Source organism: Botrytis sinoallii (genome assembly GCF_014898435.1).
Source record: "Botrytis sinoallii strain Bc 23 chromosome Unknown BSIN_002, whole genome shotgun sequence".
In the NCBI taxonomy this organism is placed as follows: domain Eukaryota; kingdom Fungi; phylum Ascomycota; class Leotiomycetes; order Helotiales; family Sclerotiniaceae; genus Botrytis; species Botrytis sinoallii.
The window spans coordinates 1,812,788-1,830,949 of NW_024066029.1; the positions used below are offsets into that span (position 1 = coordinate 1,812,788).

At 41.3% G+C, this 18,162-nt stretch overlaps 5 protein-coding genes across 5 annotated transcripts; 1 reads left to right on the forward strand and 4 right to left on the reverse strand.

The window, feature by feature from the left end:
- Nucleotides 1–582: 582 nt before the first annotated feature.
- Nucleotides 583–1,154, reverse strand: EAF02_001596 (uncharacterized protein; the record flags this gene model as incomplete). The annotated part of the gene is made up of 2 exons (XM_038897644.1): nucleotides 583–911; nucleotides 971–1,154. The coding sequence occupies 2 exons, from the start codon at nucleotides 1,152–1,154 to the stop codon at nucleotides 583–585; spliced, it is 513 nt and encodes a 170-aa protein (XP_038762619.1).
- Nucleotides 1,155–4,889: 3,735 nt separating this feature from the next.
- On the reverse strand, nucleotides 4,890–6,771 carry EAF02_001597 (uncharacterized protein; the record flags this gene model as incomplete). The annotated part of the gene is made up of 2 exons (XM_038897645.1): nucleotides 4,890–5,039; nucleotides 5,086–6,771. The coding sequence occupies 2 exons, from the start codon at nucleotides 6,769–6,771 to the stop codon at nucleotides 4,890–4,892; spliced, it is 1,836 nt and encodes a 611-aa protein (XP_038762620.1).
- Nucleotides 6,772–9,322: 2,551 nt separating this feature from the next.
- Nucleotides 9,323–11,272, forward strand: EAF02_001598 (uncharacterized protein; the record flags this gene model as incomplete). Its single annotated transcript, XM_038897646.1, has 3 exons — nucleotides 9,323–9,489; nucleotides 9,872–10,077; nucleotides 10,212–11,272. 3 exons carry the CDS (start codon nucleotides 9,323–9,325, stop codon nucleotides 11,270–11,272), a joined length of 1,434 nt encoding a protein of 477 aa, XP_038762621.1.
- EAF02_001599 (uncharacterized protein) lies at nucleotides 10,119–12,819 on the reverse strand. Its single transcript, XM_038897647.1, has 2 exons — nucleotides 12,028–12,819; nucleotides 10,119–11,932 (listed from the first exon to the last, which is right to left on the reverse strand). Exons 1-2 carry the CDS (start codon nucleotides 12,553–12,555, stop codon nucleotides 11,666–11,668), a joined length of 795 nt encoding a protein of 264 aa, XP_038762622.1. The 5' UTR covers nucleotides 12,556–12,819; the 3' UTR covers nucleotides 10,119–11,665.
- A 1,972-nt stretch (nucleotides 12,820–14,791) lies between these two features.
- Nucleotides 14,792–17,035, reverse strand: EAF02_001600 (uncharacterized protein; the record flags this gene model as incomplete). The annotated part of the gene is made up of 1 exon (XM_038897648.1): nucleotides 14,792–17,035. One exon carries the CDS (start codon nucleotides 17,033–17,035, stop codon nucleotides 14,792–14,794), a length of 2,244 nt encoding a protein of 747 aa, XP_038762623.1.
- Nucleotides 17,036–18,162: the final 1,127 nt, after the last annotated feature.

Consider the following 18,162-nt stretch of genomic DNA (forward strand, 5'->3'; position numbering starts at 1 on the left):
ATAAGAGCACTTTTGGAGAGCTTATTTCCGGTCGTGTCGCTGGAAATTTTGATATTTTGGGTGGAGGGTGGATGGTGATCTTGCGAACTTACTATTCTGTACTACTTGAGGCAGTACCCAGTGACCACTTACCTCAAGATAGGTACCTTCGACCTTAGATATTGGCTGTGGTAATACATGTTGAATGAATATACCTGCTCGAGTTGATTTGTGTGATGGATGAAATGGTGTTTTGTGTAGTATATCAATATACTTCTATGTTTACTGGTACTTGTATAGGTACCTAAGTCTTGAACAACAGAGTCATTTTCATCTTTTCAATTTTCGAATTGCAGATCCTATGTACCTATATATATGTGAGTTCCGCATCTCGTATGGATAACTACCTATATATATCTACCTAGTTAGGTGCTTAGTATCTGCTAGTATACACTTTATCCCATTCACCAAGAAATTCCCGTACGCCTTTAGATTTCTACATCTCTCAACGCCCGCTAAATGTAACAAAAAACAAAGCAACCCCCATGATACATTCTCCAACCATCACCATCACTATCACCACCCCATAAACTCCCTCTCCCCCTACCCCTCCTCACAAACTCCCGTCCCCTCATCCAACCCACAAGTAATCATCGCATCCTCGGCCCCCCCTCCCTCCCCCCAAAACCTCGTCTCTCCTCCCCCAAGCCCCAACCGCATCCTCAATCCCCCCTCCCTATGCTCCAACAATCCCCCCACCAACCCACCCCCATTAATCCTCTCTACGTCCCTCTTCCCTCCCACCCCATCCTTCGTATGCAAAAACATACAACAGCACTGCTTCCCAAATAACGCCGCATCCGCGTCTTTGCGCGCGTATGCGCGTCCGCAGACTTTTTTATTCGCAGAAGGGTCTGCGAGAGGAAATTGACCTTGAGGGGAGATTTTTAGCAATCGTTCTCGTGGGGAAAGCGGAAAGAAGGAATCTTACTATCGGCTCGCAATTTGAAACTTCTAGCCAAGCTATCGGAAGCGAATAATTCCGCGAGATAACTCAGATCTTTCTTTGTGGTTTTTGAAGCGGGAGCGGGAGCGGGAGTGGGAATCGCGGAGATGGAAAGGGGGATGGAGAGGGAAAAGAGGAGGGTGAGGAGGGAGGTGGTTGTTATGTGCATTGTGTGGTGTTGTGGTGATTGATAATGCGGATGGAGAGATGAACGGATTGAGGTAAGAATTCGGAGGGTGAATAGGTGAATGGTGATTTAGTTGTTCTTTGTAGGGATGACGCTGAAGATATTGACAGTAATCCTCAAGGGAGATAGATATATCTCAATCTGTCCTTTTCCTTTTTCTTTCTCTGCCCTGTCCTCGTATCGAGTCTGTTATCGATCTTCGTATTTTCCAACTGTATGCGCAGCACGATTCAATCACAGCCCAAGTACAAACACAACTGTTTTCTAACAGAAAGACGTCGTAAAATCCTTCACGAGATTCGAATTCGACACAACAGCAAAAGGCAAGATGGGAAAGATACAAAAACTCGCAAATAAAACAAACAGGAGAGTTCCAGAAGATTAAGAAATACAGAAACACGAGAAAAATATTAAATGTTCTAGATGATCTCGTAACCACCATCTGCCATCGATATAACTTATTCAAACCTCTCGTATCGTCCAAACCCTAGTCAAATTTATATGCATATATATAAAAATATATCCATACCGATATCCACACACTCAACCCCTTCCCGAACCAAAATAGAAAAAAACCCAAATCGAATCCATTCCATTCCATTCCAATTTCCAATTTCCAATCCAAGACAATCAATCCCTATACATGAAATCCTCAAGAACAAAAAAACACACAAAGCAAGGAACGCAACACAACGCGGATATATATGTAAGGATCCCCAAAGACTTCGATCACCATAAGGGTATTTGCTGACCTCATCTTCATCCTCACTGCTGATATACATGCACGCATGAACTGGGATAATCTTCATCTCGGATTCTCAGCCCTTCCACACGGAGGTAATGGGTAGGTATGCATGTGAAGATCTCCGACGCTTGTCGTATGTAAAGAAATATGGAATATGGAGTATAGAATATGTATGTAGCTCAAATCATAAATCATAAATCATAAATCATCAAACTCAAACTCAAACTCGTAGGAATAAACAAACCCGCAGAAAGATCGATACCTCCATCAATCAGGATCTTCACAAACCTCTCAATCGACAAACTCAACCCCCTATCCATATCCATATCCATATCCCAAGTAATCCATACCCCTTTCCCCTTTCCCCCAAAGAAAAAACACAATTCCGCATGTATCATAGAATTTGAACCCAAGCTACCTACCTACATAAACCAGAAAATCATCCAGAAAAAAAATGATGGCTCATGATCACCACCACGCAAAATAACCTACCTCGTCCCTCATCTCTCCTCTCAATATCCCACCACAAACCCGAACGTTAACCTTAAACCCTAGGTTAATAATAATAATCCAGAGATCCCAATTATGCCCTCCCAAAAAACATGTAGACCTGGTAGGTAGATAGGTAGGAAGTATTTATAGATAGATCCCTCATCATACCTCATCTTACTGAACCTTACCTAAACATTATTGTATGAGATACTACTTCGTAGGTACTCAGTAGATACCCAGCCTTACCTACCCCCTACAAAAATTTCCGAGCAACCGAAACGGATAGAAGGATATGAGATAGATATCTAGATAAATAACCATCAAATCAACTAAGAAATATCTACCTAGTACCTATCTACAACCCCTCCCCTCCAAAAAATTATTCGGGGCGAGGCAGCTCGCTAGTGTTCGGGCTATCTGGTGTTTCGGATATCTGATATTTTGGGTTAATTTAGATGATTTAGATGATTTAGATGATTTAGATGATTTAGATGATTTAGATGATTTAGATGATTTAGATGATTTAGATGATTTAGATGATTTAGATGATTTAGATGATTTAGATGATTTAGATGATTTAGATGATTTAGATGATTTAGATGATTTAGATGATTTAGATGATTTAGATGATTTAGATGATTTAGATGATTTAGATGATTTAGATGATTTAGATGATTTAGATGATTTAGATGATTTAGATGATTTAGATGATTTAGATGATTTAGATGATTTAGATGATTTAGATTATTAAAATTCTAAAAAGATAACAAGAATAAATAGAATAAATAGACTAAATAGAATAAATAGAATAAATAGAATTTAATTTATTATTTTAAATTCAAATATTATAAGAATCAAGAGTTTAAAAACTAATCTCTGTATATATTAAATATATTATATTAAATCATTATTATATTAAATGTTATTATATTAAAATACTAATAATAATAATATAATAATAATAATAATAATAATAATAATAATAATAATAATAATAAAATAATAATCCTAATAAATCCTAATAATAATAATAATAATAATAATAATAATAATAATAATAATAATAATAAAAAGGCGCTTCGAAACACGAAATATCTATCTAGGATCTATCGACAAACCACAAACTACACCCCCTCCCCCTCGAAAAGATTATTCTCCAACCCTCCAACCCTCTCTCCTCTAAAAGAAACTAAACTACTAATAGATATCGATTTAATACTCAATACTTTTAATACTTAATACTAAATACTTACTTATTTACTTAGTATATCTATACTAAAACTCCAGCCACAAAGCCATCAACAAAGCTATTAAGAGTCAACTACTCTGTCTCCCCACCCCTTCCTTCGTCAACCCATTAATAAATACCTAATACTTCACCTACATAATCTAAATACACTAATATATAAACTAAATATCAATACACCAATACTATCAACATCAACACTATCAACCATACTATCGACACCCACACCCACACCAACGCCAACAAAACCATCCATACTTAAACCCCAACCCCAACCTAACAAAGATTACCTACCAAGTCATTCATTCATTCATTCATCACATCCAGATTCTACTGCACCATCTATAATACAACATCTCCCGTCTGGAAACCTCATACCCCAATCCCCAAAACAAAATTCCACATTAGAAAATCTGTGTGACCAAGGGTATTCACTTCAAAGGAATGACTTCAATACAATGGCTACTGTATCAAAGGTATTAAGCGAATGCGAAAGAGACTAGCTCTTTCAGTAGTGCCTATATAAGGCCTACTATTTTCCCACTTAACTAGCTCTTGAGATAGAATACAATTAGACATTTAGGGGCCTACTAATAGTGGGAACCACGTCTTCCGTATCTTTCTCGAACCAACAAAATCCCATCACGAAATACTATTTGGTTTCTGTTTCTATTTTAATTTCATTTTCATATTTCTTAATATTTCCTACAAGATACGCAAGGGTATAAAACTTCTCTAAACATTCTACCCGCGATGTTCAAGTAACACCCCATCCCATCCCATCCCAATCCATCCAACCACGTACATACGATACAATGCTAGATAGGTAAGCCAGTAGACACAAATTGCCATCCGTTCTTCTCCCTACTGCTGAATTCCCACAGCGTTGCTAAATCCCAACCCGTCTCATATATTTTCTATATATGTACGTATCCATGTGATAACTCCCTAAATAAACTCCATTCCCATACCCGAATCCATTGGGTCAAAGGATCTAAAAAACGAATGTACGAATACATCAAACGCCCGCTATGCACAATTGTATGCCCTTGCCCCGTGTATATATGTACCATTACTTAAATCCGAGTATATGTGCATGCGCCCACCAGTTAAATGCTTTATTTTATTTTTGACATTGACTTCATACACATATTTACTGTGTTGTTCGTAAGATTGCGTTGAAGAGGAACCCGTCTTAGGTGTTGATATTCATGAAATATCCATATCAAATATTTTATGCGTATTCCCAAGATATTTCGTATTGAGGTAATTCAAGACCTTGCCATGTCTCGCCGTATGGATTGGTGCGTGAACCAGAGAAGAAACCATCTTGCGCTCTTTGAATGACGTTAAGCCATGATGATGGTTCAGGATTTTTGCGCCACTAGTATTATTAGCCAAACTCTTGTCCAAAGAAATTGTAAACCTACCTGATTGTGAATATGATATGTCCATGCGCCTCGGAAGAAATTCTCTAGAGTTCGATTTGTTGGTGGATATTTGTCCTCTTCCAATCTGTACTCGGCTTTGCTTAATGCTGCTCGATCAACAGTCACCATTTCAAGACCATTTCCTGTTGTTGCTCGTTCTGTTGTGACTTCACGCTTCTCAACTTCTGTTTCCTCAATAGACCTCATTTCCCAGAAATGTTTTGATTTGGTCTCTGAGGCTAGCTTCAGCTGTGATCCATCATAGCTTTCCCATTCATCATGATTTGGAAAAGCATTCTTCCCTTTAAATACTTGTCCATAATCTTTGATACATGGAACTGTACATCTTCCTAGCCTATCCCAGTTGAATTCAGTCCAGATCGGGTCGAAAGCGGCAGTCTCCAACATTTTGAATTCTTGATTTCGGCCATCCTTTACAGCCATAACGCCAATGATTCGAGGGTGAAAGTTCAATCCCATTCTCACACCTCCTCGTAGAAGATAAGAGGATAAAGAAGAATTGGCTGTCAGAGACATCACCGCAGTGTTATAGTCACCAGGACTGGAATGCCCTCCCCAACGTTCTGCAAATGAATGTTCATCTCCAATGAGTAACGGTCGCATATCTCGTAGCATGATAACATCCATATCATAATAAGATCCTCCATATATGTGCAAAACAACAAATCTCATGGCATCTGAAACTGCAACCGGCAAGAATGTCATTTGCTTCTCTGTCAATATCAACCATTCCTGGTCGTTTGAATCCCGGACAAGTCCATCCGCTACCAGAACCTCGCCTTTTGCATTGGGTTTTCCTGGGTTTTTGTAATATCCACGTCCATCCGTGTTATCTCCAGGTGGTAGTGGTATTCTAGAGGGAAATTTCCACAATTTCAGAGTGATGTCACCCCTTTCGACGAATGGTACAAACTTTTCGAAGAGAGGGTCTCGGGTCATAAACTTGTCGATTGCATTTGGGTCCCTGTCTCCATCTAGCCATATGAATAACCTTGAGCAAGGAAGATTTTGCGTATAAAAGTAACTTTTTATAAAAAGCTCCACTCTCCAAGTCGCAGGGCCAGTCCAGTAAGTGTGATATGGTACAATTGGCCCATTACATTGACCAGATGAGGACTTTGAGTAAGCTTTCTGCGATGGGTACTGAGCCAAAGAGTTATCCCGACCATCTGAATTGAGATACTCGGCCAACTTGGGGGGCTGCTCGCTTGCTCGTTCTCCTTGTGCCGGCATGTAATAATATTCCTTCTCACCCTCATTCATATAATATAAACAGTCGAAAACGTATGGCATTTTCTCAATTTTTTTGTATGATCCTCTGCATTCTTCCACTAATTTTGTTAGGTTCGCAACCGTATCGATGTGTGGTCGTTTTCCCAAATAGTCATCCTTTGGAACAACCAAACTCTCGGGTCTGTTGAACCAATTTGCATGTGGATTGATCTTTTCGATATGTAGTGTTGCGGGTGGAGGGGGCACAGGTGTAGAACCATGTTCAGAAGACGATCCATGAGAGGGTTTCTTGTAAAGTTCAGATGGCGATTTTGGAAGAGCTCCCCTTTCGAAGATGAGTACTGCTAAGTATAGAGTCCCATACAATGCCAGCGCTGCTAGAATGCTGTTCATCACTCCACAGCATGATTTTGCCCAATTCCTTTTTGCCATCTTGTAGGTGAATTTGTTGGTTGGTTAGAGAGTGTTCGTGCGCGTATCGATGGAGGATTTGTGTGAGACGATTGCTGGACGCAACTTGAAAGGGTTATCTCAACTGAAAGCCATGAAGAAGTAAATGAGTGGTTTGACCGTTCGTAATTTGCCGAAAGCTATTTTTTGAATTTTAGGTTTTGGATATTGAGAGTTGGATAGCTAGATATATATCGTAAGTTGTTTGGAACAAGGTAGGCTAAGTTGAAATCCATGCGAACGGGGTACGTAAAGCACAGGCGTACGGAACTTACGAGGAGCGAAGGTGAATTATGTAAGTCAAAGATACGAAGATTCGAAGATTCTCTGGAGAGAAAGTGTAATTAATGAAAAGGAGAGGAAAAGAAGATGTGTAATATCTGTATTGAGAAAAGAATTGTAGAATAAGGGAATTCAATGGTTTGGTGACTGCGTCCACAATGTCCCAGGTTGGTTTTGGTGGAGTTGAACAAGCGGAAAGGGGAGAGAAGATTAACTTTAAAGATTGACTTTTCTGACTTCTCTCTTGAGTGAAGTTTGAGGTGAAATGTTCGATGTGTGAATCTGGAATCCCGATATGGACCAATGAGAGAAGAGGATGATGAGTTTAGGCAGGGGTAGAAGGATTTGGGAGTCTGTGCCATGCTCGAAAGTATCCATGCAAGCGCTCGTAGGTCGTAGGTACCTAAGTAGATGTTCAATTATGGAGATGCTGTGAAATGTTGAATCATGAATCTTACGCGTTTTTTGATATTGTGAGATGAGGGAAGCATACAATAACGTGAGGAGTTGATTACGGATGTTTGAAGATAGAACACCTTTTCTCTATATGAGTGCGTATATATTGTACGTGCGTGTATGTATGTATGTATATACATATACTATATATTCATCGATTACCCAGGTAAATGTGATTGATCACTTTGGAATCCTTCCAGGGTTAGAGCATTGGATGCGCAGCCAAGACTGCGGCACTGGTAGCGTAAGTCCTCTCGACTCAATGGGGAATGGGGAAAATCGCAATTCTAACCAACAGGGCTGGGCGTGATATCAATCCTTTGAGGGATTGAGTGTTTACATGTAGATGATTCTGATACATGCTTACTTTTTGCTCATGCGTGCTTGTGTGACTCTCTATGGGCTGCGCTGATCTAATAATATGTAGGTATTATCTTCTAATGGTAGAAAAGGACAATATGATACTCGTACTCTATATATCATATATCATATGCATTATCACATGTATAGAACCCTTTTTTCAACGGTTTATATCCTCAAGATGGGGGTCCACCGTACCAACAACAGTCTTCCATCTTGATTCGTCGCATCGTATCTTTGAAAAATGCCCGAATACACACAGTTTTGCAAAATGCCTCATTGACCAATCATGGCTCAACGCAGACAGCCCTTCTTACTCTTTGATCATTAGTATTGAATGCTAATGCTGTGTATCTCCTGATTCTCTTCCTACTTGCACTGCCCCCCATGCGGTGCTTCAATTCTTTTACCTTGGGAGTACAAGCAAGTTCTCAAGTTGTACCGCACAGTACTCCCAAGCTCTCCAAGGTTCCTGCCTGTCAGCTCAATGAAGTTAGTTTCAGATTGTTTGGTTCAGGGGAAGAGAAAACCGATTGAAATGGGGGAAAATGATGAGTGGATCGAGGGGTGAAATCATTGGAATGTCTTCTTGAGCAAATCATCATGAATGCCGCCTTTTGTAGACGAGAATATCACGTTGTGATAAATAAACATCTTATATATAAATTGATATGTTAATATATTATCTAATAATAAACTCTATCATTATACATTCTATAATATTTTATTGTCTTCTTAATATATTCGAAATAAAATCAATAATTTATATTGAATAATTGATCTATGATTCAATTACTAGAAAATAGAAAATAAAATGAGATCTTATTATTGCTAATTTGCTTACAAGTGCACGGACCTGACTTTCAATAAAAACTCGTACATACCTCCAGCTATCACTTCACTCTGTACTTAGTATGTATCAGCGCGGGAGGCAATTTGCACACATAGAAATAATTGGGCCATTTACCGACTCATTGTTTTAGATACCAGATAGACAGAAACATCATGAGAATCATAATAACTAATAAATTAGTAATAATTCAGTGAAAGGGTTGATCATTGATAACTTATTACTCCATCAGACTTAGCGCCATCTTCCCCTTGTCAGCCTAGGTATCCATTCTCAACCGATGTAAGAAAGTCAAGCCGATAATTTTCAATCAACGCTCTTCCATCCATTCAACCAACCTAGTGCGCAAGCTATAGATTTGGCGACCACCAAACGAGTCTTTGCTGCATGTTAATGAAATTCTCCAAAGGCTTCCACAATACAAGACGAGACAACGGGTCTGAACAGTACCGCTGATTGAAGGCGCGCAAGGTATCTCTCAAATTTGATATCGTGATTCTGTCTTTCTCGTCGCACTGAGAAGGTCCAATTTGGATATCATACTTTACTCCTACATTCAACATCACAGAGTTGAAATCGTTGGAAATGCGCTTGTATGAATATGGGCACAGTATACGCACATGTCGCATATTTGCACGAGTTGCAACCAAGAAATGGCCAGCTCAAAAATTGAGACAATTGGCAACAGCTGCGCCGCTACAAGTGGAAAAATATGATATCGCTTGTGGTATCTCGGGACACATCACCGTCGAGTAGGTTGACAACTTATGTTTTCTATTTATCCGGCCATAGTTCTAGCCTAACCCGTGAAGCAAATACCCCCGGTATGGCATTCCACATTATTTAAGATAATTCACGCATCACGTGTGGAAAACGATCAAGTGGTCTTCCTCCCCTGGTAACTATGCTGGCTTCGGGTGAGTTCTCAAGCAAGTTTGTTTGCCATGATGGGTGATTTACCAACGCAATGGATAGAAGGTTATGGTGTAAGTATCCACCAGATAAGTAATAGTAGCTGACGCCTTCGTGCCAATCGCGTAAGGGTTCTTGTACATGTTCAACATTGGTTAGTGATATATTTCCATGGCGTTTCTATAAAAAAAAATGATAATCAAGCTAACATTATGCATACAGAATTCGCAATGGATTTCTCCTTCGCGATTCGCCCAAAACACCTCTGGTTATCTACTTACCACCATACCCGTCTTCTCCACTTTCATCATTCCATACACCTTCATGGTTATTGAATTCATATCCTGTCATTAACATACCCTACCGTTGGTCCCACGACCCTAAAACTTCATTTCGCAAACAAAGATCTCATACATTTCCCATACCACGTAAGTAAATTAATCTCAATCATGTCACCTGGCGTACCTGGCGTACCTGGCGTACCTGGCGTACAATCTCTCGGTTCTTTGCCGAAAAGAGACTTCTCAACTTATCCCATGGCTTTTACTGACCGCTACCACAGTTCATGATACACTTCAAGCGTATAGTTGGCTATTGAAAAGTTACCTTCCCTCTCTGTTACCGGAGCCTAAACCTCTAGAATCAACCTATTTTTACAACAATCCAAAACCAATTCAACGACCACTTCTAATCTATGGATCATACCTTGGTGGTACTCTTGCCACCTCTATCGCCCTCACAGAATCGTTTACCTCTTCCTTCTTACCCACTAAGATCCATTCTCTCATAGTGCATAATGGAATCTTTAACTGGACTCCCATCTCTACCACACCCGACCCCTCAATCTTTCACTCTGAATCCGCAGATTCGTCACCAAATCTTTCCTACAATCGCCTCTCAACGTTAGACTTATACGAAAGTTCTCCTTGGACAACTTTGACCCTACACGCCCTCAAAACTCGTCTCTTTTCATCTCCATCTCAGACTTTCGATCCCTTCGCTTCACCCATCCTCTTCTTTCGCAACTCCGGCATCTCGGTTCCACAAAGATGGCCCGTTCCTCCCCCCGCTTCCATTCCACCCACTGAGACATCTAGTTTTGAAAGTACAGATTCTATCGAAGCCGACGACTTCTCCCGCTATCCTGATCCCCAGCTTCCACACCCGGATCTCTCAAACGAGTACGCAACCGAAGATGATGAAGAAGAGCCACATGAAGCCCTCCTCGAATCCCGGAAATCAAATCTCATCTTCCCACCTGCTAACTCATCGTTACGGATACCAAGATCGTTGTTTACATACTCTCCTTTTCCGTTTACTGGAGAGAAAGCATATGATATATCACAAAACACATCACAAGATGAGGGAAAGATTGAAGAGACAGATGAAGGAGAAAAAGGAAACAATATCTTCAAACAACAAGCTCAAGAACTAACAAAGTTGATGAGAAGAAGTGTAGTAATGCATGAATTGAAAATAAGAGTTCAATGGGATGAGGATTGTGATGCGGATGAGACTGCGAAGGAGAGAGTTACCGAGATGGAGGTTGGAGATGCGGGGTGGGATGGGGCGGTGGAGAGGGATACGGTAGTTAGGGAGTGGATTGATGAAGGGGGGTTGTGATTGGGGTGACGAGGCTCGAAGGGAGAGAGGTATATAGGTTTACCGCATGAGATCATTGATTATCAATGAATATTATATCTGTCAAGAAGTCCTTGGTGTGTTTGGCTTTTTGGAGGGTTGTTCAGTGCGGGATTATACTCCAGGAATATAAATATAATAACTTGTATGTATATGTGCTATGATTCTAGTTTACATAGCACCGTTTACTAATAAGTGAATTCTATGATTGCTTTCTAGCATGCGAACTATCTATCTATCCATCCATCTACATCTACCCGAGTCTGTCTAATCTATTCAAAATCTATACGCAATCTATAATATCTTTCAACAATCCAAGTCCTAAACCTCCATCCATCTCTTTATACCGAAACCATCTACATCATCTCCATCTTTCTAAGCAGCAAACTCGACCTCCTTCCCCTCCTCATTCTTTACTTTCTGTTGAAACCCATCTTGCTGCCATCCACTCTCCGCCGCAGCTTTCAAATTCCTCTGCTCATCATCCGTAAGTGGTCTCTCAGTTCCCTTCCTTCTCTCTCTACTTTCTTTCGTTTCTTGAACTGCGGCATTGGGATCGCTTGAATCGGCGGCGCGGAAATGATACGAGCGGAATTCGGTATTGGTCCAGCCGGTTCCGACGAAAAGGGAGGAATCTTCCCACTATTTGGAAGAAAGTTAGTTTTTAGTTCATTTGAGTTTTTTTGAAGGATAGATGGATAGATAACACCAAAAAGAAGAAAAAGAAGAAAACATACATCATCCGTAAAATAATGCAAAAAGCCTCCATGCGTCACCACCACAATATTCACATCCTCCATCCCCTCCTTCTCAGCCCTTCTCCCCAATTCCCTCAACCAAACCCGTGCTTCGCGCGCGCGCTTCTCAATCGCCGGCGCATTCGATGCCCATCTCCCACTCTTACTATTCCATCCTTCATGCACCAGTCCCAAATCCACGCTTCCGGCAAATTCCTCCGCGAGAGCCGCAGGCGCAGAGCCAGTATCGCAGGGGAGAGTCGAAGTTTCTTGGATTTCGGGGAGCGCGATGACTTTGATGTCGCGGGCGATGGCGCGGGGGAAGGAGTAGAGCGCTGTGTAGAGGGTGCGGCGGAGGGGGGAGGCGACGATGTGGGTTATTTTTTCGGGGGAGGGGAAGGTTTGCGAGAGGGTGGTGCATTGGGCTTTGCCGAGATCGGTGAGGAGGGGGTCTGGGAGGGTGTGGTTGGCGGTGCAGAGGTTGTGGAAACCTTGGGCGTGGCGCACGAAGTGGAGGGTTATGGTCATTTTGAGGGGTGGGTGTGGTGAGGTTGAAGGGTGGGTGTATGCGTGTGCTGTTGGTTTGTCGATATTGTTTGTAGAGGGAGGAGGGAGGAAAGAAAGATATATAAGAAGAGAAACTGAATATATGTATATATAGTAGATATGTAAACACAATTGGCAATCAGCAATTCAAAATCCCCAATTGGAAATATATACCGAGATAATCTTCTCAGAAAAAATGGAAATGTTTGATAATCTAGTGAGTCTGAATGACTCTTACATGCAATTCTTTCTCAACGATGCAGTTTTGTCAGAAGTTTGTGAAATTTTGGTCCGCGGACCGATGATAGATGAAACCAATGACGTGATTGGGATTGAGGGCGTGGTGGGGTGGAGTGGAATGGGGAAGGTTGTCCGAGGATCACGTGGGAGGGGTAAGTGATGGTTGGTACTCTGGGGTGGGTGATGATCTTGATGTAGGTAATTTGGGCTGTACTCTTTTCAAGATGGTTGTGTGGGATTTATGGTTTGTTCGCATGTTTCTCAATATACATACTGTTCTGGTTCAGCAGCGTATACGAATCCGACGAGTTGGAATATCAAACATTAAGGCTAACCTATATCATCTTTTGAAATTATAGAGTTTGCAACCTGGATACTCACGATGGGATGTATTCTGTTATCAATCACTTCAAAAGTTTGGAGCGAAGAACATGATCAAATCAGATTCTTAAGAAAGAAGTTTATCATGATGTTTTTTGTTTCAATCATCGTGTGGTTTATCTAGAAGCTTGAAGTCAAGTGTCCTCAACGCCCCCAATGCTCTCGACATTGAGTTGAACTGAACGTGGCGATGTTATTTGGGCTCAAAGAATGATAATATTGGTTAAGCAGTCAAAATGGGGTTGAGAATGAAAAAATCAGCCGCTCAAGGGTGAGTAATACATGAAATGGAGCCCTAGGACGTTGGTCGGCATCACTGCTGACCAAACGCGTTTATGGGTATAACATTTCTTTGGTACAGGTTTTTGGGGTTTCGATGTACCGAGAGATCAAATATACATCATATCACTTTGGCCAGATCTCTAAGAGGGCTTATGAGCTTAAGGTCCGGTAGACATAGCAGCGAGAAAGACGGCGGCTAAAATTACTGAGACCATATTTCGCTCCTCACTATTCGTGACCCTTTTGTGGATCCCAACTAGATGAACAATCCACTTCCTCAGATATCCTGGGCATCAGTCAACACAATATAGGGGATACACCCAAATTGGAAACTTCTATTAGACAGGAGTGGCCTCCAAATACCAGGGTTTTTGATTTCGTGTTGAACGAGCTTCGATTTGACCACGAAGCCGACGCCGGAAAAATCCTCACTCATCGCCTCCCTATTTCATACCGCATAGTAGAATCATCGACTTGAAAGTTTGTTTCGATGGAATCGACCTCGTTGAGATCGGGCTTGAGGATCTACGATCTAAAATCTCCATCATCCCATCTACAACCCGAAGCCACAAATTTTTCCAGGGACAACAGCGAAAATTTTCGCTCGCACACACAGTTCTTGATCAGAATGAGGTTCTTTTCGATGAGGCGATGATCAATATTAATTCTTAAATCGATGTGCAACTTAAAGTTGATATGCCACCGCGGTTGAAGATACGTACAGTGTTGAGGTTCTAATTGAATGTAGTGATGGAGAAGCGGAGGCCGGGGGATTTTTTGAGATGGGGGTGGATGTGTTTGGAGTAGTGAGAGCAGTGGATGAATAGGGAAAAAAATTAAGATGGGAGTGAACGAAGTGAGCGGGTTGGTGCGGATTGGGATAGATGATGAAGATGGGAGGATTTAAGTAGTGGTTATAACTTTATATGCACACAAATCGTAGGTTCTAATTAGCAAAACAAATGTCTACAAACTTACAAAGAAATCTGTTTCAGTCAATTGTCCTCCATATCAGTAGCGGGAACTTACATTTCGTTCATTGTTGCTCTCCACCTAAGTATATATCATAACAACGACCATCTCGTCCAGAATCACAGGTGCGCATTTGTATCGACCATACCACAAACCTTTCAGCAAAGTCAGCCGTTTTTAAAGAGATTCAATAATATCAATCTTCCATTTCAACTCAAGACATTCATCCATAACTATTTAATAACCATCCCTTCTGCATGAAATCCAACCAAGTACTATCAAGAACCATCAAGAACTGCACAAATTCCTCGCAAACAAACTCCAAGTAACTACCCACCCCCGTCTACCAGCCAATACCACCAATACCCATTCCCATAGCTTGTTCCTCTGGTACCAGGACAAAACGAACACGTGGTAATTTGATATTGGCACCACGTCTCTTATATACCTTGGCAATTTCAGTATCAGCTCCTTCGACGACTTTAGAAGCCTTCTCTCGGTATTTAGACCAGTACTCCCCATCTGAAAGACTGAATTCGAGGCGAATAAGATTTGGGAAAGCCTTGTAGAGACTAGTGGCAAAGAGACGCATATCTGTGACGTCGCAAAGTCTGTAATGAGGAAAGGATAATCTTTGTACAACGTTGCCTCTCCACAAGGCAATTTGAGATGCATAGAGATTGACATTTTCTGCGGAATCGTTGAGAAACAATGTATCGAATCTCGAGGAGAAATAATCGCAGCCAAAGTAGAATGCACAGCTTTTATCCAACATGCATGCCTTCTGCGCTTGCTTGTTAACAAGCCATAATGGTGAAGGTGAAGTTCCACGTCGACGTTTGAATAAACCAGGACCCCCTTCAGTATGAATTGCATCCCGGTTAAGACTGACTGTGAGAGTTCTCCCACGTCTGACTGCAAATCCCCAGATCTTCATACACAACTCGTTAGGAAGGTCATCGAAACAATGGAAAATATCATACTTTGGCCTCGCTTGTTCTGCTTCATAGGCGGCTCTAAGTTTTTTGATATAGAGCTGCACCTTGAATGTAAATCGTACGGGGATTTCTGGTAGATATCCGATATGGGTTAGAAACTCATCGGTATTCAGATTGATGGCTCGACCCCACATAGTAAGATTGTCAAAGTTGTTGAAATGCCGAAAGTTTCGATTCACGCCCATCTCTTTACACCATTCAATAGCTTCCTCTTTCGTTGGGGCGAATTTGCCAAATATTTGGAGAATGGCTCCGGTGCAATAGGCCTCATCGCCCAAATTAGGATTGCCTTCCCATACAATGGGTTTCGCAGCCGGAAATATCTGCTCCGGCTCAGAAGTTTTGACGACCGTGGCTTTTGAAGATTTCTTAGCCTTGCGCTTGCGTAACATGGCTTTAGGACCCTTGGGGATTTGATTGCTTGAGATAGTATTGGAAACCTCTGGGGCTTCACCAGGAACGGTGTCGTCAATAAGCTTTTCCAGTTCGTCGTGTGAAGACAGGCAATTCTTTTGAACACAGCCATTGGGAGAATGAAAGTTTTTGCAAGCTAGCCTCTTCTTCTTTGATGGGCGTTTCGGGGAGGGCTTTAAAGGTTTAGCGACAGCAACAGGGATATTTGAATTATTGCTCTTGGGTGCAAGGACTTCTCTTGTATAGGCAGTCTGTTGATTAGTGCGAACTTGCTCAAGCTTATTCTTGGCATCGTTGGCCGCCCATTTTTCCTTAAGCTTAGCCATGGCATTGTGATCGTGAAAGGATTGACAGTTATGCTTGTATCTGCATCCTTTGCGACTCAAGAAGTATTTGCAGACTTTAACAGGTGAGACTGCAGCGTCGGAAGTAGAATTGGCGACTTTGACGCTTGAATCTGTAACATCAGGAGTACAGAGAGCGGCCTTAATTCGGTCAAGTCCTACATCAGTAGCCACTGTAACGGCACTATTCTCTTTGAATGTGACCGGAACAACTGAAACCGCCTCGTTTGATACAGCTTCCCCAGTTCCGAATTTTACCTGAGATGCCTTAACTTGTGGATTTTTAATATCAGATGTAGATCGAGCGTCTTTGGTTTGTTCAAGCCCTACATCAGTAGTAATCGGAACGGAACTACGCGCTTCAGATTTGACTGGAACAAGTGGAGCAGCGTCGTTTGATATAGCTTCCTCACTTCCAGATACTATCCGAGAGGCCTCAACTGGTGAATCTTTAACGTCGGATATAAAGTGAGCGGCCCTAATCCGATCAAGCCCTGTGTCAGCAACAGCTGGAACAGTGCCACGTTGTTTAGTCTTAGAACCGAATGATGCCGTTTCAGTCATTCCTATCAATTCCTCAAATCCAAGTGATTTCCGCGCAATCTTAATCTGATGAAGGGTCCGATCGATGCCAACCAGAGAAGGTTCATTTAATTTTGGAGTAGCGTCGACGAAGTCTATTTGTGGAACTTCGATTGCAATATCTGTAAGGGCTTTGCTTGACGGGGCTAAGATATTCGCATCGTGGCGGGCTTTTTCGCGGCGGCTTAATTTAACGACTTCGGAAAGAATTTGTCGAAGTGGCTGATCATAGAAGCTGGAGAATGACATCTTGATACAGTGGACAGACTTTAATTATCTCCGCTGTAGCAAGTAGGAAGGAAACAATGTTGAAGGTAAGAACAATGATTATCGAATCTTCGAATTGTAAGATAAATTCGAGGGATCAATCTCAGAGTAATTATGGTATCCTAAAGGAATTCGTGATGAAAAAATAACACTTTGCTTGAAAGATAAGTTACTTTCAAAGAGTCTTCTTTCTTGCTGGATATCGTTGTTATAGGAGTATCTGAAGAGTTATATGTATGATGGAAGAAGTATGAAAATGAAGAAAGAAGTCTCAACTCCCTACTAACCCAACCCGAAGTGTGCCGAGAAATCAAGCTAGGGGGAAAGAATGGCACTAGGGAGAAATTCCACGTGAGGAGTAAAGACTTCTGCAAGTTGCAAATGCTGGATGAGAAGGGGGCTTTGGAATAATTATGTCGTTTATATTGGTCTTGAATATGTAGGACAAGTTGTGGTTCTTCCTTGAATGAAATTTCTATTAAGAGTTTTCTGGATTTGTTGTGAAGAGTTTTATAAAATTCTATTGGTTGTCCTAGTCAATATTCATTTTTTAACAAAGTTGATGTAGTTGAAGTAATAAAGTATCGGATGAGGCTCAGACTGTGAATCATATGAGGTACATACCCGGGACCAGTTGCCCTATTAATCCTTGTTTAGAGATTGAAAAAAAAGCAAGTGAGTGAGAGGTAGCAGTGAAGTATGAATGTGTGATGGGCCAAAGAAGAGATGGTATGATTAAATCAATATCAATTTCCCTTGGAGAGCTTAGGTGGGTACTAGGTGTAGTTCTTTGGGATGAGGAGTAAACAAAGTTGTAGCCAAGAAAGTATTATTTGGAATCACTTTGCGGCAATGGAGTAGGTAGTGGCATGTAAAATCGCAGGCAAATGCAAAAGGTTGTAAAGGTTGAGACTTTGCGTCGTTTTTGTTGATTTTTGATTGATATGCAGTAAAGTGTTAACGTCTCTGATTCCATCTTCGTTAGTATCCGGGAAGGTTCAGATGTTAGCTTATCCGCAATACATTTGTTGTTTATTCAAAATGGGAAGCTGCGAATATGGAATATGCGAGCACAAATAAGATAGGAAGTAACTAACCAGTCGTCGATC

Bases quoted from the DNA above. Each gene is read 5' to 3' on its own strand.
- EAF02_001599 (XM_038897647.1), bottom strand. From the start codon at position 12,555: ATGACCATAACCCTCCACTTCGTGCGCCACGCCCAAGGTTTCCACAAC. The intron at 11,933-12,027 runs GTATGTTTTCTT...TCTTCCAAATAG, and splicing joins TGCATTATTTTACGGATGAT to TGGGAAGATTCCTCCCTTTT.